This window comes from Panthera tigris, chromosome C1, assembly GCF_018350195.1.
Source record: "Panthera tigris isolate Pti1 chromosome C1, P.tigris_Pti1_mat1.1, whole genome shotgun sequence".
In the NCBI taxonomy this organism is placed as follows: Eukaryota; Metazoa; Chordata; class Mammalia; order Carnivora; family Felidae; genus Panthera; species Panthera tigris.
Window position 1 is genome coordinate 127,407,404 of NC_056667.1, and position 25,832 is coordinate 127,433,235.

The 25,832-nt window shown below is 38.5% G+C and overlaps 1 protein-coding gene across 1 annotated transcript in view; it reads left to right on the forward strand.

The window, feature by feature from the left end:
- The window catches only part of THSD7B (thrombospondin type 1 domain containing 7B), a 747,555-nt gene that overhangs the window by 209,172 nt on the left and 512,551 nt on the right, over positions 1-25,832 (forward strand). The window contains exon 4 of the mRNA XM_042997047.1: positions 3,806-3,975. Coding sequence (XP_042852981.1) covers positions 3,806-3,975 — 170 coding nt within the window. The remainder of the gene's footprint in view (positions 1-3,805; positions 3,976-25,832) is intronic.

Genomic DNA, 25,832 nt, shown 5'->3' on the forward strand with positions numbered 1-25,832 from the left:
AACAAAAAGAGATTTTTTTTTTTTAGTCCAGAACCCACTTCCTCAGACCAAGACCAACATTTACTTGTCCTCATAATGGCAGGACAGGTAGCTACCTATTGCCTACTGAACTTATTTTCAGTATCCTTTGATCGTGTTTCATTGGTTTGCCATTCGCTATTTTAATCTACCTGCCATTTCATTAAAGAAAAATAAATCTGACATTGAATCTTGCTCTTCCAATTACTTATGACCTTGGAAGAATTACTTCTTTTTTATTCCAATTATCCCATCTGTAAAAGCAGAAATAATATTTTCCTCAGGGTTTGTTGGGACACTTTAATGAGGTAACACACCTATTTTTGTTATTGGAGTGCCTGGCACAGAGTAGGCATACAGAAGGTATTGGTTGTTGTTATTATTACTTGAAGGCCATGTCATGATACTCTAGTAGTCCAAATAAATTAATGCCTTGGCTGTTGTGTTCAGACAGAAACTTTGAAAAGAGCAAATGGATCCTCCACAGTCACATTGCTAAGGGGCCATGAGGATTGACTAATGTCTTTCATTCCATGGCTGTCTACTTGAGGCATTTCCACAATCAATTAAAAATGTTTTGTGCCCACAAGAGGTAGGACTCTGGCCTTTGAGACTCCCCATATTTCCCTCCTAAACAGAAGGACAAAATGAGGGTGTGTTAAAAGGCATCAGAATTTGGAGAGAGAGGTGAAAAAGGCCTGTTCTTTGACAGGGACTTCACCATTAAAGATAACGTCCCAGGTAGTCTGGATGCCGTCTTGTCCAGAGGCTGGAGGACCATTGCTGTAACAGCTTCTAAAGGAGAAAGTGAGTACCAGTTAGCCAAAAGGACTCCTTTGATTTCTCATTCTGTCAGTTCCTGGAGACACTTCCCCAGGTTGATAGAGTTTGGACATTCAGTTTTCATGGTTGCAGGGTGATTTGTGACTACACATAGATAGGGCTTTCGAAAAAAAAAAATAAAGAGGATGACGAGAGACTGTGAACAACAGATTTTAAAAAGGAATATAGGAGTCCTTACCTGGTGATCATTTTCCCTCTGCCACTTGCTTGTCTGGTATTTTCTCTGAGGTGGTAAACAATAGCGATAGTGATAAATGCCTTATATTTCTTTAGAGAATTTGTTGTTTGCCAGTGAATGGAATTTGGGTGTTGTTGGTTAATGAGCTACCAACAGGGTTTTTGTTACTTTACATAAAACCATAGTCATTAAACTTTGCTTCTCATTTTTCTCCATAATGACTTCCAAAATTCCTCCATTGCTAATTCTTCTAGGGTCATGATAAATTAATTGAAAAAGCTATTTATACAGCGTGACCCATTCCTTTCAAACCAGCAAAAAAATTGCTGTGACTTGCTGTAATTCTGAACTCTATGTTTCTTTTATACTCTGCTGAACTTTGGTTGCTGGAAGTTAGGCCATAGTATTCCTGGATCTCTAATGTTAGGACTTGAGGAAATCAATGAAGTCCTCATACATAAAATGTTAATGTGTGTGTGTGTGTGTGTGTGTGTGTGTGTGTTCTGTGTCAGCAAGGGGCAAAACCTGCATGTAGAAGGACAGAAGCAGAAAAGGAATTAACATTTACTGAACATCTATTCCATGCCATGTTCAACATTTGGTATTATTATGCCCATTTTAAAGATAGGAAAACAGAACTGGGCCACGGTTACATGCCTAGTAAGTGGCAAGGCACAACTCAGCTGTAAAGCATGCCTGTTGTCTATACCACACTGTTCCCTTTTTTGCCTACCTTATTTGTTGACTATATCATAGGAGTCTTCTACTCAGCTACTGTTATCTGTCCCCCTCCTTAATGGCCAGAAGCTCTTTGCCTAGGGGATCTTTGGAGGAAAGGGATCTGAAGTGAGACCTTGGTAGCCATCCATCCCAACAAACCCTTACCTCATTGCATTTTGCCCTGGAATACAGAGCCACCTGCCCTGGACTCAGGGGCATGAGGGAGAAGCTTTCTGCTTGAGTGAACATGGAGAACAGGGTGAGAATTTTGAGTGAGGAGAACAGGCTTCAGAAGTTTGCCTCTGGAGAAGACCTACCTTTGGAAATAATCAAACTTTTCTCAGTCTGTCACTCCCAGGAATTGGAAACAGGTTATTGTCTGTATCGTGTGCATAAGCAGAACCTGCACTGTGCACCCAAAGTCTTGTCCAGCCTACTGACTTACTTTTTTGCCTGGGAGAACCATGTGAAAATGAAGTGGGGAGGCAGAGGGAGAAGAGTTGTGTCACAGTGAACCCCCCAGGATTGTCCAAATTCTTTTCCTACAATGCGCTTTTTATAAGACTTCATGAGGGGCTCCTGGGTGGCTCAGTCGATTAAGCGTCTGACTTTGGCTCAGATCATGATCTCACGGTTCGTGGGTTTGAGCCCAGCATTGGACTCTGCACTGACAGCTCAGAGCCTGGAGCCTGCTTCAGATCCTGTGTGTGTGTGTGTGTGTGTGTGTGTGTGTGTGTGCATGTCTCTCTCTCTCTCTGCCTCTCCCCCTCTTGAACTCTCTCTCTCAAAAATAAATAAACATTAAAAATGTTTAATTATAAGACTTCATGACTGTCAGGTTTTCAAGCTTTTTTAGAATTATGACATTCATTGTGAAGGGGTTTGGTTATTATTAGGTTTCTGAGAGATTTGCTTTATTATTTTGATGTCTGTGACTTGACTTCTATTTTACTCTAGTCTCTGTAAGGCCAGTGTATGGGTGACACACACTCATTTTTATCGCTTTTTTTTTTCCGTTTAAGTAGTCACAATGCTGAGAAATTTTTCCTCAAATCTGAAATGGGACAGCAGTTACAAGAATGTTCTTAGGTTTTGTTTATTGTTCTAGAAGTTAATGAGTCTATTGGTATTTATGTGAATGCTATAGGGTTCTATTAATGATGTGGGCTTGAAGAATGTTGTAATAACCCACAAAAGGAAATTCTGTCTGAAATAATTCTCCAGGTCTGAGTGCAGTGCTGTTACGATTGTTTGTTTTCTGCAAGTTGTGTTCAAACTCCGTTGGGTTTCTTCCCCGTATCTGTATGCGTGCGTGCATGTGTATGTATGTGTGATTATTAGTATGTATCTTAACCAGTTATAAACCAGGAAGAATATATTATTAAGTCAGTTTAAATAACAGCATGTCTGCATATATAAAACACTCATCAGTTAAATATAGTGGTCACACTGATAACTCATTTTTAGTATGTATATCGTTATGCTAATGGGGTCAAACAAGTTGAAATACTGTCCTGTATCAAGAAGGTTGAAAAGTTGGTCATCCCTATCCATTTAAAATCATATATCCCAACTCCACACATTCACACACTACTCTACTATCTTTAAAAGGCCAACTTCCACATAGTCATCCAGAAGTTTGTGAAGTGTTATCCCATGAAAAGTTCGGCTGCTATGGAACAGGCTCATTGGGTTTTCACATCCTTCGTCTGATTCTTCACTCTCTTACAGTACCTGGGATGAGGCACATCCCCTGTGTATCCACATTTCCTTTCTTCACTCCTCTTATTCCATACTTCCACCAGGAGAGGCTGCTGTGATTTTTTGCTCCTAGGAAATAAAAGGGATTTAGTATCAAAACCAATTGACTTTAAAAATGAACAAACAAACAAACAAACAAAGCCAACTGACTTTTTTTTTTAATCTATAGGTGAAGATTTGGCCCTAGAATGATTATTACATGCATATGATATTGTGACTTAAGTTTTCTTTAGAATATTATATTTTCCTTACTTCTTCTTCTTTTAAATAAATCAAACCAAACAGGTATTCCTGGAGGACCTCTGAATGGAAAGAATGCCAAGTCTCTCTTCTCCTCGGGCAGCAGGACCCCTACTGGCCTGTGACGGGACCCGTTTGTGGAGGTGGGATCCAGACCCGGGAGGTGTACTGTGCCCAGAGCACGCCAGCGTCCACCGCACAGAGGGCCAAGGAAGGTAGGCAGCCAGTTCCAGGGACAGATGGTGCAGCTGACTGGAAGGGAATCAACTTTAAAGCTATCTCTGCATATTATTCTTGACATAATGGACCCTCAGCACTCACAGGTTTAGTATTTGTTTTGTTGAGAATTTGCAAACCAGTCCTAGGTTCTGCTACTTGTAATAATTGGCAATAGTTAGAAATAATAGCAATAATAATAACTTCAGCCTCAAAGGATCGTTGTGAAAATTAAATGAGAGCATATACCTAAGAGCTGTAGCAAAAATGAATTGCTATAAGCTAAGGGGCTGGTAGGTTGGAGTGAGTAATCAGTCATGAATTAGTAGCATTCTTTTTTCGTTTTCCTCCCAAGAGTGCTGTTTGGGTGAATTTGTGGATGTGGGAGTTTCTACAGGCCTATCACTTTCAAATGTCATGGATCCACTATTTTACTGGCATATTTTAAATAATGTGAAAATGAGAAGGAGACAGAGGAGGAGGGAAAACAGCCTTCTCCATAGTAGACTCTCTGACAGGCATCCACAGCCTTAGCAGTACCCCATTTGTTTTAGAGTTTGAGACAATGATTACATATAGGGACTGAAAAACCAGCCCAGGTTTATTTCAGTCCATTGGCTGAAACGCCAAAAGTGAGCAGGAATGCTTCCACTCTAGAAGAACGTGTGGCATCGCAGCCACATTGGAGGACATGGCAGTTCTCTTTGCAGAAGTAGTCGAGGTGGGAATGTTTCCTTGAGTGTGCACATAAATTCCCTACTGTAGAAGGCAAGATGCATGCTTTCTTGGTATGGAAATGCATCTATTTTACCCCGTAAAGCTTTTCATACCAGGTACATTTTTGTGTGTGACATGGCCTCTCAACATTCCAGAGGCATCTCTGACCATAACCTTGGATAATTTAACTTCTCAGTTATAGAGGGATCATCTTAACAGAATCATTAGAGTTTGCTTCAACAATTAAAATTACAGTGTCACATTTACAGAGCTAGAGTTATTTTAAAAACAGTAATTAAATTTTCTTCCTTATCTAATGTCACATTTGGAAAGTGACAATTTACACACTTTCTGTTCCAGGGTAGAACGTGACTATGCTTACTTTTCTGACTTTGGACGAACAGAATTTAGAGAAAGAGCTCTAGAATATTCTTTAAGACCTTGGTAATTTTTTTGTTCCACCTTGTCGTTTCTTGTCTTTACTGTTGTCTATAGTACTAGGGTTTTCGAGGGTCAGCAAGTGCATTAAAGACGTGGTATAGCTTACTACTTACCTTGGTAGTCATTAACAAAGGCTTTCTTTTGCTTTTGTATAGGAGTGAATGAGAGAGATTGGTCAGGTATTACTTTCCTTTCTCATAAATGCCTTAATTTCCTACTGTTATCATTTATAGATATACCTTGAGACCTCTGGCAACAAAAGAATTTCTTCTTGGTTCAAGTTAAACACAAGATAATAATTGAATTGCTATTGTAATGGACCAGTGAGTGTGTTTGCCCAATTAAAGAGGACAAATTTAAATATTTCTAACCTTTTCTGCTAATGCAATAATAAAGGCCAAAATTGGTGACAGTTTTTGCATCAGTTTCTGTGAACATCACATTTTTTTTTTTATGTTAGACTGTAGAGGGAAAAGGAACTTTAATAGCATTGATTTTGAGACCTCTTTTCTCAATGACAATTGACTTTCCCACAGGTTAATTTTTCCTTAAACTCTAGGATACTCTGTTCAATCTTTGGACTGAAATTGCTTGACTTTTCTTCCCTACAAAATCCCACCATCTGCTGTGAGTTAGCTGCTCTGCATTTCAAGAACCTGATTTTAGGGGAACACAACCCTGGGGAAAACACCACAACCACCAATGAATAAAAACAAACAAACAAGCAAACAAAACCACACCAAAATAAACAACAACAAAAAATCACCAATCCCAAAACCAAGACCCATTTCCATGGATCTCTTATGTAATAGAATGAAATCAAATCTAGATTCTGGAGTAAAAAAGAAAAATGCTAATTCTCCCCCAAGGGCCTCCTAGTTTCTTGTATATGCTTGATGTTGAGGCTGAATTCTGACTTTGATACAGTTCTGTTGGTGACTTCTTAGTGGTGTCCCATTCCCCATTTGACCTCAATTCATGGTGCTTATAGAAATGGCATAATATCTATGGCATATTTAACTGGTTCTTTTGTTCAGTGTTCATGTGATGTTTTAAAGGCAGCCAAAGTAGTGCTATAACAATCAATATGAGAAGCATTACCTGTAATAGGAGCCAAGCCAATAGAATTGGGAATGAAAATGTAGAAAAATATTTATGATTTTGTTTACCAGTTATTATTGTAGAGAGAATTGTGCTTCTCTTTTATAATTCAGAAATACCAGCAAGAGTGATGCTTACCTGTAAATCTGAAAGTTTGGTTTAGAGAGAGCACTTTCTTCTTGCCCTTTTCCGAAATGAAATTAAAGCCACTCAGCCTGCATTCAAGCATAGTTTCTCAGGAGATAAAACATTGAGATAAAGAACACACCTTCAAAATCTAATAAAGACTGGGAGGTAGTTATTTTCCATTCATGAAAACATGGCCTAGAAACTGAGATATCAACAAATTCGGAGTGAAATGACATAGAGATAGAATGTATTTATATGGTGAGGAAAAAATACCCCCCCCCCCAAAAAAAAACTAAATAAAAAATTTGGAGAAAGTATTGGTATGGCTGTAGTTAAGAAGAACACTTCCTGAATTTTTTTCTTATTTCAGATTCATTATTTGACATTAAATGGACACAGTTCTTTTAAGAACGGGACATCAATTGCATCCTCCACTCCAGTAAGATTAAATAGTTCTTGAAAGTCTTATGTCTTTATCATTTTGGACCCAGAGTTGACATAAGGAAGTATATGGTCAGATAAGAGAATGTATCCCGAAATGCCAAGTAGTGTATAGCGACTTAGTGCATTTTGGGTCTCAGTAGCATATGGAGACTTAAATGTTTGAGTTGCAGGCTTTAATTTTGAACTGTATAGAATTTTGATAAGCCACATAAATGTTGCTCCAAGCTTCCAATTTGTTAAATTATTTTTAAATCTATTGACTGGTTGAGTAAAAGGTAGATGAAAATCACACATTCTTTGTGTTTTTTTTCAAAAATAATTTGTTAAGTAGCAACTATGTTTTAGGTTATGTACAAGACACTCATATGAAGGTGCTTCTCATTAAATTACAGGTTTAAAAAAAATTTTTTAATGTTTATTTATTTTTGAGAGACAGAGAGAGACAGCATGAGCGGGGGAGGGGCAGAGAGAGAGGGAGACATAGAACATGAAGTAGGCTCTAGGCTCTGAGCTGTCAGCACAGAGCCCAACGCGGGGCTCGAACTCACCAGCCGTGAGATCATGACCTGAGCTGAAGTCAGACGCTTAACCGACTGAGCCACCCAGGTACCCCTTTACAGGTTTTTTTTTAATTGGAACAACAGATGAACTAAGCATTATGCTGTAGTGTTGTAAGTAATGTGTAAGTAAGTAAGTAAATAAGTAAGTAAGTATATATATAATGGCTAAAACCATTTAATGGTGTCTGAGAACCCTGAGGTTCTCAAAAGGAGGTAATGCTCAAAGAGTGTGTGGGATCATTAGGAAAGAATGCTCTAAGTGGGGGCAGAGGGGACATATGGAAAGGAACAGAGACATTTGTGTTCAACACATTTGTGTTGGTAGCATGTGAATTGGTGTGAGGGGAACACAGAGAATAAGACCTTCACAGTGACATTGGAAACCTAGGCCTTTGGGGCTGTTCTAGAATTAAGACTTTGTTTTTGAGAATATGGGTACAGCTTTTCTTTCCCCACAGCATGTTTTTAACAGAGAAGTCTCATATTCTTAACGGTATATAAGAATGTATAAATGTCAGTATACCAAAAGAATTCTCAGATATGCTCATGTCCTACTTGCACACTTATCTGATTATCCAAGAAGTTTTTAAGATATGAAATAAAGTAATTTACATTATGAACAGATGAACAGACATCCTAAGGGGCAATTGAAGGGGATATCTATTCCACCTTCATTTGAGGGCCTAGAAATGTCCTTTACATGTCTTTAGAAATTGGTTTTAAAGTCAATATGCTCATTTGGGTGTGAGAATAAGGTTTAAGGGAAACATGCACTTAGAAATTCCTTTAGTGTTGACTGGTAGAGAAGAAGTGTGTTTATAGCATTTTCTCTCTCTTCATGCTAAAAGAAAAGCAGAGATAACTGGATGAAATAATCTATGCTGGTTAACAACAGGCTATTTGATGACAGTTCACATGAGACCAAAAGACAGAAGATAATTGGCCTGTAACCATTATACTTTGAAAAAAAACCCTCACTGTTGGGGTTATGGGTATAAGAGAAAGTCAGTGTATGTATACTTCAAATGTATATATATTTCAAATATTCTCTCCAAATATTTTCCCCAAAAGTGTGAAAGCCGAGATAAGTTTAGAAAAAGAGTATTAGATATTTAAAGGCAATTATGTTTCCAGGAGTTTAAATTGAGATTGGTTTTTACCTGTTCTGTTTCATTGTTTGTGTATCTCACTTTAGTGACTGTTTTAAAATCAAGTATAACAAATTTATCCTACTGTGATTTAGCAAATGTTTATTGAATTACTGTGCTTAGCAAAAATATTGAAGAGTTCTTACTTTAGTACTCATGAAATTATCAGGCTGTTCTTGACATTAAAAATGTCCTAATTTATTTAGCTCAAGGTATAATTCACATGATTGAAATAGGAATAGGAATTTCTCAAACTCTTTTACCAGTGACATTTCAGGTTTGCTAATCCTATTGCACTAAGCCCAGACCCCTGTTACAGAACATCCCTTTTTGCCTGATTTCTAGCCATTGGTATTATTGTCTTTGTCACAACTAGGCTTGTAAAGCCCTTGAAGGCCATTTTTAGGGTCCTGCTTTGTATTCTCAAGTGCCAGAGCCCATCATAAATGGAAAATTGCAAATGTATATGCAATTCAAAATGAAAAGCTCATCAAGTGAGAGAGTGATGTATTAAGTTTTGTTGGATTCTTTTTGCTTTATGGGCAGCACAAAGAAGGAAATTGCTTTACTGTTAACAAAACCAAAATGATCTGCGGTTTGGATGTCAGCATTCCTTGTCAAGTCCAGGTGGTCCAGAGAGCCTGGAATGGAATCAGATAAAATGGAATATCTGAGAATCATGAAGTGATGGAAATGGTCCATGGGGAAAGATTGAGGAAGAAAGCAAAGGGGAAAACAAGGAGGGTCACTGGGCCAGGGAGATCATCTTGGACTGAAACAGTGAGTTTGCTGAGTGATCTTGGCCCATGACACTAGTTGATTTCTGAATAATTTCCAGAGTTAAATGTATTCCTTTTGTTCTCCAGAGAAAAGTGATTATGGATGCCATCAATGATTTTAAGTTATTTATGTCCATCAGTTTTAGTTTTGATTTTTAACAGTCTAGGAGGGGAGATGAGACAGTCAAAAAATAAGTACAGAACTGACATAAGGATATTAAGATAAAATGAAAATTTTAGAGAAGGAGAGATTAGACCAGCAGGATGTGGGGGACATAGGATAGGTTCATGAGGAAAAGCTTTTAGTGGACTTAAAAGAAGGACAGGAGTTTAGACAGGTATTCATGTGAAGGCGAAAGAATCCCAAGTGAAACAAACCATTGGAATAAAAGTACAGAAGTAGAAAGTCATAGAACATACTTAGAGTAAAACCAGTAATTAAGTTGGACCTGAATAGAGGGCAGCGGAAAGTAAGCAACGTGGGTTGAGGGTAGCCAGATAGGCTTCTAGTCTGTGACGTTAGGCCTTATGATAATCAGATCATGAGGTGGTAGGAATTACACTATTACCTTCTTTATCCCTGTACAACACCCTGAGCTCCAATAACTTTAACCTTTCTAGGCCTTGGGAAACAGTCTCTGACTGACCAGTGTCCTACAGTCTCCCCCGCCACCACCTCTCCCTCTAACACAAAGTTACTCTCTGGCTCTGGCGATCACCTGGATAACCCCTCTCTCTTAGACATTGCTCTTTTTGGGAACCTTTAAAGACCACATAGGGTCTCTGGTCCTCAGTGGTCAAAGCCCTGTATCTCTCACCTCGCTGTAATTGTTTGTCTGTGTGCACTGTTAAGCAGGCCACTACACAAGGTCAGGGACCATATCTGTTGTCCACCGTTATTTGCACAGCACTCAGCACCATCTCTGGCACATAAAAGATACTTGAATTCAAGTTTTGCCTCTCCGTATATTCCTTTACCACCTTCTTTCTTTCTCTTGGTTGATGCTCTACAAGCACATGGTAGCTAGTCCACTTTCAGACCTGGACAAGATGCCACATTGTGATGTGTGGAGTCTGGTTTCCTGGGGAGCAGCCGAAGGACTAGGTGTTGCAACCTGGCAGTGGAGATTTGGCTCCCTAAGGTGTGAACCTCCACCAAAAGGAAACAGGATTTAGGAGGGAGCCAGGCTATTTCCAGTGCACCTGTATATTATTCCAATATATTCTTGCAATCCTCCCAGAGCAGTTCTGTTTTCCAAATACAGAACCTGCTATATATCTTTGGGGTTCAATACAAAATGGTAGTCAGCACTGCAACACATCACATAGTATTTCTTCATATTTTCCTAGCTTTGTGCCTCCCACTTTCTGTCACTGCCTCCTGACCTTGTAACTCCCAGATAAAGTATTAACACCTGAATTCTTATGGCAGGCTCTGCTTTCTAGAGACTCGGCCACAGCAAAACAATGAATATGTGTCCAAAGAAATAATAAAAGGCACTGTGTTTAGGGATTGACGATACTAATCTAGATGAGACCTGGTACAAGCCTGAAGTACGGTGGGGGCTGTAAACAACTCTTTTCACTTTTCATATTCTTTCTCTCTTCTCCCTCAACCTCATTCTTCTCCCTCTTCTTCTATATAATTTCTGTCTTCCTCATCATCTAATTTTTTCATTTCTTCCCCTTTCTTGTCTTTTCCTCTTCTTTTCACTTTGCACATATCTCGAGAGCAGGAACAGTTTTAGCAACTGTAGTAGTCTTCATAGCAGTGAGCACATTGCCTGGCCAAAGGCGGATAAGAGCTCAACGGGAATTTCTTGAACAAATGAATAAACCCCCTGCATATAGTCATACCATTCGGTTTTAGGCATTTCTTTTCACTTCTGAACAATTTTACCCTTTATTTCAATTGTTCACATACACCTGCACTTCATTAATGAACAGTTAGATTCTCCTTTTCAGGGCAGAAGATTGTATTTAGAAAAACATGCTGAGACTAGTGAATTTACAATCTTTAGTTGGGTGTCTTACTAAACTTCATTTTGTCAGCTGGATTAGATTTTTCTCGGACACCAAGCCAAGAGGTAATGAGGTTCCTCTTGGCAGTGCAATTTCTGAAACAAGGTTACTCCTTCCAAATCTGTTTCTCCATCCTTGTTGAATATGTGAATGCCCTGGCAAGTAGGATATAGAAGAACCATCTGCTTATTGTCCAACTGTTCCTGCAGGAAAGTTTCACAGTTTCCTCCTCCACTTAATCTAGTATTTAGCATTTTTCCATGTTCTACTCTGAACTTCTCATCAGGTTCTGTTCTCAAGAGAGGTGTTGCTTACTAAGACCTCTGTGTGCTTAAGACTGGTTAAATTACTCCTTGTGTCTTCTGGCCATTATTTCAGGCACATTGGGAGGGGGTGCAGGACCAATCCCCACGTCAATGGAAAAGCAAGAAAACCAGCTGAATTGCAGTGCTGCTTCTCATTCAAACATTCTGTGTGTCTCTATGTGGAATGCATAATCACAATTCATTTTATTCTTTAGGAACTGTTTTTCTAACACTTTGATTCTATTTATGACTGTTGGTGAAAGGTATCCAAAGTGTCCCAATTCCTTCTAGACTCAAGACTCAGTACTGGACCCAGCTAGTTCTCTGTGAATAATACATAGCATTTTAAATTCAGTTTTCCAGATTGGACTCTTCATTATCCTGCTCAATCCCATATGAGACTCTTTTCCAGTGTTCCAGAATTAGGAAATTGTCTTTCTTCCTGCCAAGTGCTTATGCTAGAAACCCGGACAGCATCCTTAATAATACATTCACCTCTTTGCACACTTTCAATCTAGTATCACATTCTGTTAATTCTACTTCCAAATATATATTTATTTGTTTATTCTGTTTATTTCATCTATTTCCTCTTCTAGCATTATTTCTCACATGAACTGCTATAATAGTTTCCAGGCTGATTTTCCTCCTACTCTTACCCCTTCTACATTGAGGGGGTGTGTGTTTAATGTGGCTCAGCACGTGGGCTCTACAAACACACTACCTGGGTCCAAATTCTTACTCTCTCACTTATAAGCTGTGTAATCTTGGACAAATTCATTCTTTTACTTTTAATTTACCCATGTATTAAATAGAAATAATAATTCCTAGCTCATCAAATGAACACATACATACGCACACTTATACACCACTTAGAACAGAACCTTATACGATAAGCACTTAATAACTACTAGCTATGATTAAGTTTCTTCTCCATACTCCTACCAAATCAACCTTATAGGAAAGCTTATCTGAGTGTGTCATTCCCATGAAAAATGATTTCAGTGACTCCTTCTAAGTGAAAACTTCTTCACGTCACTCACAGAGCCATGTGTGATCTGGCCCTTGCCTACTTTGGCAGCCTCAGCCAACTTCATCGCCCCTTCCATTAATTCTATTTCAGCCACACTCTGTGGCTTTAGGTGAGTTTAGTTAACCTTTCTGTGCATGAGTTTCCATCTTGTGGCTAAAAGCTAGCATTGCATCATCTAGACAGCAGAGAACATGAGAATCACAGACCTAGAACTTGAACATCCTGATTCAGAACTGAGACACTTCAGCAGTCCAGTAAGGAGACTAGTCATTGTCCCTCTCTCAATGCAAAGAAGGACAGGGGGATTAGAAGTCCTTGGAAAGTGTCACATCTGGCTGATCAGACATTTTCTAGCTACAGTTGTATGCTTTGGAAGGGAAATGCCAGTCTTTGAGGGACAGCTAACTATCTCTGGCACAGGCATTATTTCCTATTAATCGCACCCCTATATTATTCTTATGGAAGCAGTAACAAATTACCACAAATGTAATGACTTAATGCAGATTGATTTTCTCACAGTTTTGGAGGTTGGAAGTGTGAAGTGAGTCTCACTTGGCTAAAATCAAGGTGTCAGCAAGGCTGTGCTCCTTCTGGAGGGAGAATCCTTTCTTTGCTTTTCCCAGCTCGATGCAACTCTTACCTCTTGGCTTATGATTCCTTCTTCTATCTTCAAAGCTAGCAATGTACTCTCTTCAAATGTCTTTCTGACTATGACTCTTATGCCTCCTTCTTCTGTTTACAAGAACCCTTGTCATTACATTGGGTGTGCCTTGATAATCTGGGATCATATTCTCATCTCAAAGTCAGATGAGAAGCAATCCCAGTTCCTCAAGACCTTAACTCCCCTTTGCCATGTAACCTAACATTCACAGGTAGTAGACAGTAAGATTTAGACACATTTGGGTGGCCACTATTCTGCCTACAAAGTCCCCTCCCACTTCTCCTGAGAAATAAATAATACTTGGGGTTTATTACAATTAAACAAGAGGCTAGTTGTTATGAATATATGGGTTATGTGGTGTGATGTAAAGGGATTCAGAGGTCCAGTTAGCCTAGTAAGAGTGAACTTAGTTCTAAAGTGGGGATTGCCATGACAGAGCACCAGCACCCCCATTTCCTGGCCATGTGATGTGGGGCAAATCATGCAGCCTCCTTAAGAGTCCTGTTTTCTCATCTGTAACATGGAGATAACAACAGACTTATCAGAATTAAATGAGATGATCTATGTTTGAAGGAGAAACAATTACAGCATAGTGCCTGATACATGGTAAGCATTCAGTAAGCACCAGGTGTTGGTTTTCTCCTCTTTAGACACTGAAGGCTTTGCTTTTTTGGGCACTTACACATTTACTGAAGCCCTGCCATAGACTAGACACTGTATCAAATATTAAAGATAGAGGGGTAAACAAACCAACCTTAAATATTAGAAAGCCAAAGCCAATTTGAGAAACATAAAAACAAATCATGTGGGTTTAATATAATGCGTGTTATATTACAGGTGTGTAAAAAGCATTTTTAAAGTGTAAGACTAAAGGGGGGGGTGCCTGGGTGGCTCAGTCTGTTGAACATCCAACGTAGGCTCAGGTCTTGATCTCACAGTTGATTTCGAGCCCTGCATCGGGCTCAGAGCCTGGAGCCTGCTTCAGATTCTGTGTCTTCCTCTTCTCTGCCCCTCCCCTACTCGCACTCTGTCTGTCTCTCTCTCTCTCTCTGAAACATAGATGAACATTAAAAAAAAAAAAAAAAGTGCAAGATTAAAGGGGAACCTGGGTGGCTCAGTTGGTTAAAAGCATCTGACTCTTGATTTCGGTTCAGGTCATGATCTTGCAGATTGTGAGTTCGAGCCCCGCATTGGGCTCTGTGCTGGCAATATGGAGCCTACCTGGGATTCTCTCTCTCCTTCTCTCTCTGACCCTCCACCTCTCATGCACACACACTCTCTCTCCACTTTAAAAAAAAATAAATAAACATTATTTTTTTTTAAAATAGTAAAATGCAAGATTGAAAAACAAACAACCTAGAAGAAGAAAGGAGTATTCCCTTTAAAGTTTCTGTTGAAATGCAGACACTTCAGCTTCCTCATTTTTAAAATGAGAAAGTTAGAATATGATCCAAAGGCAGAGTCTCCTTCAATAATGGGATTATGTGATCTCTTTTCTCTGGGAAGGGATAAAGCTGAACAGCCAATAAGTATGACCCAGGCACTGGACTGGACACTTTATTGTCCTGTATCTACTATGGCATGTGTGTGAGGGATCACTCTTTAAGCTCCATAACAGTTAATACCCACTTGAGCTTAGTCAGTCACTGAGAACATAACACTACTCTGAGTTCTCTATGACTGCTTTCAGAATTGACTGCTCATAGATTTGGTACTACACTAGAAATTTGGGATCCCACTCAAAGCATCCCAGTTGATTTTAATGCAAGAAGTCCACAAACCACGACTTAAGCATTCTATTACAATAGTTTGACACAGAAAAAATGGGAGATGTGAGAATTTTGGAATGGTGTAATAGAACCTGGGACAAAAGTTTTGATTTTTCAAAAAATTTCCCAGGGCTGTTCAGTTTCTTAATTGAAATGATCAGTTATAAAGTGACTCTCCAGGATTTCTTAGCATACATAGAAGCAGTTGAAAGACAAACAGGTCTACAAGAATTGCACAAAGTCATTGTAGGAAGATCTATTTGTAAGCTCAAACGTGAATAACTGACATACACACCTATCAAGAACTGTAAAGGATCTCACATATTACCCTACTTGCTAGCTAACATGTTAGCCTGCAACCGTTTCATAGATACTGGCAAAAAACATGAGATCCCGGATCAGAGACAAAGGACAGTTTGTTACCCACAGCTATGTCAGTAGCCAGAGTATTGTCATTTGTATTTATTTCTTGAGCCTCAGTTCCCACAGGGCAACATAACAACAAGCCACACGACACCGGCACACATAGTAAGTTCTGTGACAGGAAAGACATACTGAGCTTTAGAAAACCCAACCTTTTATAAGGTAGGTAAAAGAAAACCTGGCACAACCGTTGCCCCAGAGGATGACATTATCCTCTTCCAAGGCTATTTGCTATATAAATATCCTTGAAAAGATAGTCTGGAATAAAAGCTGTCAGTATCTTTAATTATAAGATATGAAAAAATAGGACAAGTCCATGGAGGAATTGTCTTCCAGCAACAACACATATGCATGTACACACACACAGGCATGCACACACACACATACGCACACACTCACACTGGTTCATATATCCCTTTCCATTAAAATGTAACTAAAATAATTGTATATAGTGAGTGATATGCCACTTTTACAAGGATAATCAGGAGCTAGCATTTCTACTACATGAAACAATAAAATGCCCTATGTCCTCCAAAATCTTTGATTGTCCAAGGCTAACCTCACATTTTGATGTCCTACGTTGTGGTATTAATTCATAGAAGGAAATATCATAGCCAAAAAAAGTAAAAGTAGCCACTACTTTTATTTAGAAAATCACCTCTCTGTTTTGAAAATTATAGCACCCACACTCTTGGGAAATATGTTCCATTTCCCTGAATCAAACAGATATTATAGAAGTATTGGGCTATTGATGCATAGCTTTATCCAACAAGCTATGAGACAAATTTGTTAAGGATAGAGAAATAAATATGTAACAGATTGGCTTCTCCTGCAGCAATTTTTTGAGATGTAAAATTTTTAAAATTATTCTGCCCCAATTGTTGGCTGTGGAGCTGATATTCTAGGAATTCTACTTCAGAGAATGTAAGATATTTATCTATAATTTTCCCCCTATTAATCTCAAAGTAACAAACTTTTTCTTGGGGGGGTGTCATCATGGGAACTTTCAAATGTATGCAAAGTGGAGATAATAGTTATTACATTTTGGTAAAGTGAAACTATATGGAAAGAAATATTGAAAGGGGAATTAAGTGAACAGAAGTCTGATTTGGTCTGTGCCACTGATGATGATACTTAACGTTGGGCCAGATGAGTTACCCAATTTTGGCTTCAATTTATCCCTTTATAAAGTAGGGATAATAGAATGTATTTATTCTTACCTCATAGGTATATTCAAAACTAGTGGAAAATATAAATGTAAAAATTAGTTACATTCAGAAGGAAACTTATTTATATGTAATAGTCTTTTTCTTGTTTCTGTAATGTCTCCTTTTCACTGAATTAGAATTGATACTACAAAGACATTATTTTCCCTAAATTCTATACCTGCAATTTTCTTTTGGCCAGTTAGGTTGGCCAGACTCCTTCAGTATTTTTTAGACTGGATAAAGCTTGCAACCATATCTATCATTTTTTAAGACTGACAATTTCATTAAAATAACTTATGTAAGGGGCACCTGGGTGTCTCAGTCGGTTAAGTGTCCTCTGACTGTTGATTTCAGCTCAGGTCATGATCTCATGGTTCATGAGTTCAAGCCCCACGTCGGGCTCTATGCTGACAGTATGAAACCCATTTGGGATTCTCTCTCTCTCTCCTTCTCTCTCTGCTCCACCCTCTCTCTCTAAAAATAAATAAATAAACTTATAAAAATAACTTATGTAATTACTTGTTGATGAAATAGAAATGTTCTACATTTATCTCTTTAGGTTATGAGAAACTATTATTTGAAACAAATAAAAAAAAAGAAGTGGAATTTTGGAACTGAGAGGAGATTTCAGTGTCATTTAAGCAATAATTATTAACAAACCTGGTGACCTGAATTACCAATGGTACTCGTTAAACATATTCCTTCTTGGGCTCCTCCCCTAGGGATTCTCATCCAGTGGGTCTAGTGTGGGCATGGAAATTTGTAAAACTTTCATATAAATATAAATGTAAATAAATAAATAAACAGGTGATTCTGATAAATAAGGAAGGTTAGGGAATATTAACACAATTTTATATTTTTGTCCTCAAATACGCAAATTGAGACCTTCAGTAATTGAAACTTGCTGAGTCCTCACAGTCCATCAGTGCAGGCTTTAGACTTCTAACCCCTTGGCCAGTTCTCCATCCACAAACCCTGGTCTAACAGTTAATGTGCCCACAAAATATGTGCCTTCTCTACCTCACACTGATTCCACCCACCTACTTATTTACTCACTAGTGTAACATTTTCTTTCCTGCTAAATTTGGCATCTATTCAAGTTCCAGGGGCTGGAAAGAGCCCCAGGAATCAGAGAGCTTCTGTGAGAACTTGTTTGCAATGATAATAATTTCAGATGTCAGGTCTCAGTGTGGAGTTTTCAGCTTTAACATTGGAGCTTAATGACTTGCTAACTCAGATTGTTTTTAGTTAGGATTTTATGGCTTTCCATTTCTTGTTTATTCTTGTGTCTTATATAAGCCACATGGCTTTTCTTTATGACCCTGCAGAAAACCTCTATTGTAATAATACTATGTCAAAGATCTTTGAAAATCTGTAACCTGTTACAAAGGTGAAGATTATTTTTGTTTTTAACTCCATTTTCAAATGGTTTGAGGTGGACTTAAGGCTTAAAAGACATGGTAGCTATAGAGCAGACATCAGCCTGCTTACACTATTCTTAACTCTGAAGCTCAATTTATTAATACTTTCTCCTGATTTTTCTTTTATCCTTGGCAGAGGGGCACATTCTATACAGTACAAATTAGACCCCATTGTCACTGGTCAACTTGTTTTCCTCTTCCTTTTATATCAAATAGAAGACTTCTTAGAGAAGCTTTAGTTTTCAATCCACTCCTTCTCCACCTCCTTTTTTAAAGAAGCCATGCACACATTTGTCTTTAAAAGTGTTTTCTTTTTAATTGGAATATAATGAAATAGACCTTTTTCTATTGGTAAGATAAGGAAACTGTCTTATTTGTGTTCAAATAACATAGTATCAAGACATTTATTAACTGGCCAAAACTAAGTGACTGTCTCTAAGGTCCAGACTAACCTTCTGTTCTCTGTTTTATGCAGGTTAAGGCTAGAAGTCAAAGTATAACATTAGCAGTGTTGTTGTGACCATTTCTTTTATATTTACTAACTGAGGTAATAGAATCATGATGTAAATGTAATTTGAAAATATGTTGAGGAAGGTCATCGAGAAGATGTTGGATCTATGCAGTTGGGGGCTCCTCATCAAGATGAGTTGGATCTATGCAATTGGGTGCTCCTCACCCCATCCCCTGTCCTTAAGATGTGGGTTTTGCTTTCCATCTCCACTGCTAGAACCTGCCCCAAGGACTCAGCCTTGAGATTGTAATGTGATGTTGAGAATTCCTGGACAATATACATGACTGAACTCAGTTAAGACCTCTATATAAACGTTTAAGATTTGGCAGATAGGAGCTTACAAACCAACAAAGGGGCTGGATTGGTTCTGTGGTACAAAATTTTCTGACAGGGTGGCTTCTTGAAGCATCTTTGAGTGTGGTTTCAGATTGCATGCTAGAGATGACTAATTCATTACTCTGTAAAGTTCTAATTATTACATAGACTTCTCATATCCAATTGCTTCTTGTTAATTTCCATCCATTTCTCCCAGTTCTGCACTTAGGAGCTGCATAAAATTAATCTATTTTTCATATAAAAAACCCTTCAAAAATTTAAATATAGCCACACTATACTCTTGACATTTTTCTCTCTATACCAAACACCACAAGTCTTCAACATTTTCCTCATGGGGCATATTTTCATGCTCTTTCATCATAAAGGATGCTTAATGAAGTCTAATAATTTCATAATGAAATGTAATTTTTTTTTGGTTACTGTCTATTTAAAAAATAAGCTTTTGAATTTTGCCTTGAATTATTATCATGCTGGATACACTTTGGAATCTATCCTCTATCCCTTGTGAACAATTATTAAAAATTGGTTTGTTTTCTCCTTCCACTTCTATGTCCAAAATTTCTCATCTAATCTATCTGAAATCAGTCTGAAAGCACAGAGTTCTGTGGGTGAACATAGGAGGATGGGGCTTTTGATGGGTCTTCCAGTTATGGAAAGTCTGAAAAAGGTTGGGCATGTGGGGCCTCACCTTCTCCACTTGATAAAGTAATAAGGGATTCCCCTCTTTGCCATACAGACTGTGTAGGAGGCTAACTTATTTTACCTGTAGGATAGTGCTTCTCAGATTCTAATGAACATGCAAATTATCTGGGTAACTTTTAAAATACATATTGTGATTTAGTATATCTGGGTTGGAGTAGGGATCCTGCATTTCTAGTAAGCTCCCAGAGATGCCTATACTGCTACTCCATGGACCATGCTTGGAACAGCTCTGTCCAATAGAAATCTAATACGAGTCACAAATGTGAATCACACGTGGAATTTTCAGTCTCTGGTAGCCACATTAAAAAAATGCAAAAAAAAAAAAAATGGGTGAAGTGAAATTAATTGTAATAATGTACTTTATTTAACTCAACATATCTAAAATGTCATTTTAATATATGCAATCAGTATAAAATGATATTTTAAATTATTTTTTTGCTATGTATTAAAATTTCTATTTGTTTTACACTTACAGCACATCTCCTATTAGATTAGCTGCATTCTAAGTATTCCGATGTGATATGTGCCTACGTGGCATCTGACTGTCATATTGGACATCACAGCTCTAGCTCTAGAAATTTGGATCTCACAGAACTAGAAATAACACAAGTAACTAATATTTGCTGATGCTTACTTTGTGTATGACACTCTTATGAGATGCGCATGCCATATAAATGCTGTAAATGAAGAATCTCATAAAATCCGTACAAGATTACTATACCACAAGTAACATTATTACCCACCATAGACATGAAGAAAGCAAGCCCTGCAATGAATGAATGGCAGGGCTAGGATTCTTATCTAAAGAGTATGAGCCTAAGTCCTTACCCACTGCTCCAGGGCAGAGGGAGGTTAGTTCTTAGAAAATGGGAGCAGCAGGCCTGCCTCGGGGTGGAAATGCCAGGCCAGGTGATTCCCTGTGGAGGCATGACCACTAAATTCCAGTACTGAGTTTCAAATTTATTTTTATGTGATGTATTTTCCTGTGTTTTTTTTTTTCTCTAGTACAGTTGATTGACTTCTAGAGTTTAGTAAGAGAAGCCACCTGTTGACAGTGCCTGTGGGAATTAAGTTCAATAGGGATGCTTGGGGGATCTTGTTAATTCATTTTCAGAGAATGAATGTGACAGAGGCACCTGGGTCAGCTAATCAGGGATCCACAGGAAGATGGGACCAATGTTAGGAAATGCATTGGCATCGTGGGAAAATCCTCAAACCCATCTCTGGGGGTTAGTGCTTCCGACAGCCACTTGGGGTGAGGGCTTGAGTGATTTTGTTTGTATGCCAGAGAGAAACAGCCAACTTTCTCTCCCATCCCAACACTGGTTGAGACATTGATTATCTAAATTTCCTGTCTTTTCTATGCTGTAACTTAGCTTAAGCAGGAGGCTAATTTTATTTTGAAAAGCTGCATGGTCTCTTCGACTATTTTAGATTTTTTACTCCTTCTTAAGCGAGTTGTTTCTACTCTTTTCAGATGTAGACAAGGATTTCTTTTTTTTTTTCTTTCAATATGATTTATTGTCAAATTGGCTAACATACAGTGTGTAAAGTGTGCTCTTGGTTTTTGGGATAGATTTCTGTGGCTCATTGCTTACATACAACACCCAGTGCTTATCCCAACAAGTGCCCTCCTCAATGACCATCACCCATTCTCCCCTCCCCCCACCCCCATGCAACTTCAGTTTGTTCTCTGTATTTAAGAGTCTCTTACGATTTGCCTCCCTCCCTCTCTGTTTGTAACTGTTTTTCCCCCTCCCTTCCCCCGTGGTCTTCTGTTAAGTTTCTCAAAATCCACATATGAGTGAAAACGTATATCTGTCCTTCTCTGACTGATTTATTTCACTCAGCATAAGACATCCAGATGGCCAACAGACACAAGGATTTCAGTAATAATAGCAACAATGAGACTTTGAAAGGTAGTTACCTCTGGTGCCTAAGAGGGAGAGCTCTGGACTCAGAATGCTACACTGAAACTTTTGTCTGTATCCTCTGCTAGCTGTGTGCCCTAGACAAAGTCACTTGCCCACTGTGAATGCCAGACTAATGATACCACTGGCTTACAGGCTGTTATAAGCGTCATATAAAATAGTAAACATAAAATGCTTAGCTTAGTACTTGGTACTTAGGAAATACTCAGTGAGTATTAACTCTTATTAAACGCTTATTGCCATTCTTCCCCCATATCTTATTATTCTTTTGCCCAAGCTGAACAATCATCCTGTCGTTTACTTATTTTTCTTACCATAAAACTTTTAAAGTGCCCCTTCCCCTCTTTTGGCTTTCCTTAGCATTTTTATAGGCACACTTTATTCCCAGCCTCAGCCCTTGTAACACTATTATAATGCCATGTTGAAGTCACTAATACGTATTCTTGGCTGTGTTTCCTTTTTTCTAAATTTGTGCAAGTCTTTAAAATGTGTGCTCATCTGAGAGTCTCCTGAGCACCCCACAAGGCCCCCTTGGATCTTTATTCTAGTTAATCCTCTTTGAGGCTTTTGCAATTTGGGATTTTTATTCTAGTTAATCCTCTTTGAGGTTTTTGCAGGATTCTTTTTGGGGGGAGGCTACACCTTAAAGTGTATTGTATCTTGAGAGATTTAGCTCATGACTTTTCTGTGATCCTTTTGGATTTCTAAAATCTGGTTTGCAAGTCTAGTTCAGACTTCCATCTGTCACAAATTCTATAAGGACTTGGGGCGCCTGGGTGGCTCAGTCGGTTGGGCGTCCGACTTTGGCTCAGGTCACGATCTCGCGGTCCGCGGGTTCGAGCCCCGCGTCGGGCTCTGGGCTGATGGCTCAGAGCCTGGAGCCTGCTTCCGATTCTGTGTTTCCCTCTCTCTCTGCCCCTCCCCCGTTCATGCTGTGTCTCTCTCTGTCTCAAAAATAAATAAACGTTAAAAAAAAAAAAACAAAACAAATTCTATAAGGACTTGAACCTGGGTTGGAGGAGGCAGAACTGTGGTGGGTGGTCCCCACTCTTGACCCATCTCCATCCTGGAACAAGACTGACGTTCTGAATGCAGTCTTCAAACAGAGCTTGAGTGAAACAATGATTTAATCAGAAAATAGATGTTTTCCTCAAAATTTGAGGGAAGAGAAAAGTAAAACACATCCTACATTAAGCAATTTAACTTAATAATTTTCCTCATTAGGCTACGCTGGCCTTCCTCAGGATCATCCTCCCAATTTTTATTCTCTGGTGGTCTCTGTTTTTCTACTCTAAAAAATATTGTTTTATCTATCTATTTATTTATTGAGAGAGAGACATGAATGTGTGAGTGAGGGAGGGGCAGAGGGCACGCAAAGCCCTACATGGCGTACTGTCTCATGACCATGAAATCATGACCATGAGATAATGACTTGAGCTGAAATCAAGAGTCAGATGCTTAACCAACTGAGCCACCCAGGCTCTCCTCTTCTTCTACTTTAAACTCCTACCTCTCCTCTCTTCCTCCTCCTTTTCCTTCTTCCTCGTCCTTTCTCTTCTCCATCTTTCTTCTTCCCTCTCCTTCTCTTTCTTTTTTGAAGAAAATTCAGTTATTTTCTTGTTAACCATATTATACATAGTAAATAAAAAGTTTGGAGGTTAGAAAAATAATGTCTATATAAAGTGACCAAATATGATGTAGGGAACAGGATCTCAGTGAATCCCACTCAGACTGTTTACTGCCAATGCACTCATCATGTCTACACTACCAACAGATAACTTCTCCTTTGTCAGACTTTGTCCTAGGATAGCAGTTCCTTTCCCTACTCTTTTTACAATTTCAACTATAATGTACTGTGAGTAGAATTTTCCAGATGTTGTGCTTTTAGTTGAATGATATTTTCATAAAGTATTTACACAGCTGAAGTTCTCATTTTACCTTAACATATCTCTGTGATTTTTAATTGGGGTATAATTTACATATAGTAAAATGTTCAGATGGTAAATCTATGTTTTGATGAATGCATATCAAGACAAGTGTTTCAATTACCCCAGAAAGTTCCCTCTGCCCCTTCCCAGTCAGTCCCATTCTATTTCCAACCCCAGTCCCCATCAGCAACTATTCACCTGATTTCTATGACTTTAGTTAGGTTATACACTTCGAGGATTTTCTATAAATGGAATCATATAATATGTACTTTTTTGTGTTGTCTTTTACTTGGCATAGAATTTCTGAACTTCATCCATGTTGACCTTACATTGCAGAGTAAAATTCCCTTGTATGAATGTAGCACAGGTTATTTATACATTCTCCTGTTGGTTGACATCAGGACTGTTTTTCACTATTATTTACAAAACTGTCACAAAAATTCTTGTGCAAGGCTTTTTGTGAACAAATCCTTTTATGCTTCTTGGATAAATACCTAGGAATGCAATTGGTGGGTAATGGGGTAGGAATAGTTTTATTAGAAAATTTCAAATCCTTTTTTCCCCAAATAGATGGTAGTATTTAACCTATTTGCTAGCTGTGTGTAAATATGAGGTTCTGGTTGCATTATGTCCTTTAAAACCCTCAGCCTTTTCAGTCTTTTTACTTTTAGCTACTTTGTTCAAGATGTGGTGGTGTCTCATTGTGGTTTTAATTTTCATGTCCTTGGTGACTAATGAAATGGAGCACTTTTTCATGTGCTCATCGTATATCTTCTTTTGTAAGGTTGGAATCTGTTACCCACTGGGGAAAGGATTGTGATAGATTTTCAGTCCAGGATAATAAAGTACCATCCGTGTCCTCCAACAGATTGGCTGGGCTTATCATTCTTTCCAAAGGTTACTTCTCTTCTTCCATCTCATTTTGTGCCTCTCCTGAGCTACCCGCCATATGTTTAGATTCACTGATTTCTAAGCAGGTTAGCAGACCTGTGACATTTAATGTGAAAATGTGTGTGAAAACACTGTATCCTAAAAGAGTTACAAATGTAAATTATTTTCCTACCTCCTTTTTAATATGAAATTGTTGGGCTTTTTTGATGGTAGTTGTGTGCCATACTTGAGGGCCCTAGTCCAGCAAGTCATGGTGTCGCTTACTATATCCTACAAACCTCATTTTTGTACATTTCTCACTCATCCTGTATGGTAGTATCATTGCATACTGTTGCCAAGTATTTACTCCTGTGTATCACTAAGCATACCTTCTACTGTTTGTTTTTTTTTTTCTGTCCTATCATTTGACATTCTATCCTCCATGTATTACATTTTGCATCTTTATTTGGTCTGTTTCTTTCTGTCCTTTCATTTTCAGCTTGAAGTACACTTTATAATTATTCATTGAGTGTTAACTGCTGTGTTAATATGCACCCCCTACTGTATGGGCATGTTGCTGTTGATCGAGGGCCAGTAAGGTACATGCGTAGAGTTATTTACAAGTAATGTTAACTGAATTGCACTTAGTCATATCCCCATTCTCCCAGCAGAACACCGGGAAAGTCGTGTACTGATCATTTTTATGTTGAAAAGACTGAGAAATTAGAGGATCTGCTATTCCGGATCTAAAGGAACACATTTATGAGGCAATTTGGATGCGGTGTAGAGACGATGTGATACAGAGGCATATCCACTCATGACCAGTGCTGCAGTGGAACATCTAGCAAACCAGGCTCAGTTAGAGTGGGCAACTCGTATTAAGGTTAGGTTAAACAGCAGGACAGAGGGTGATTTCCTCTCTCTTTGTAGTCATTTGAATTCCAGTTATGGAATCCTGAACATTCCACTCCAAGCCCTTCTGTAGTTTGCCAGCCAGTGGACCATGATTCTGGGTGGTGAATAAAAGGAGAGTTAGAGATTCCTCCAAACTGTCCTTTGATTGGGGCAGATGTTGCATTTGCCTTCATGATCCATTGTGAGATGCTCTAGGAAGCCCCCCATAGTGGAAATATCCTTGCTGAAATTCTGCCATTAGTAATTTATTTCTTTGGCTTAAGAGCTATGTTTAAATGAGAGCATCCTCAGTTAAAAGATAATACATTATGCCAAATACCTTATGACATTATATGTCAAGGATACTGAACTACTTTAATGAGAGCACATTACATTTCATTTTTACCCTTTCTAATGACATTTTATTTATACAAGAAATACATCGTTGTGAAAAATTAGATAGAGGATATATTGTAGAGAAAGTTAAAAAATTCCCTCAAGCCTACCCCAGTAATCAGGGATAGCA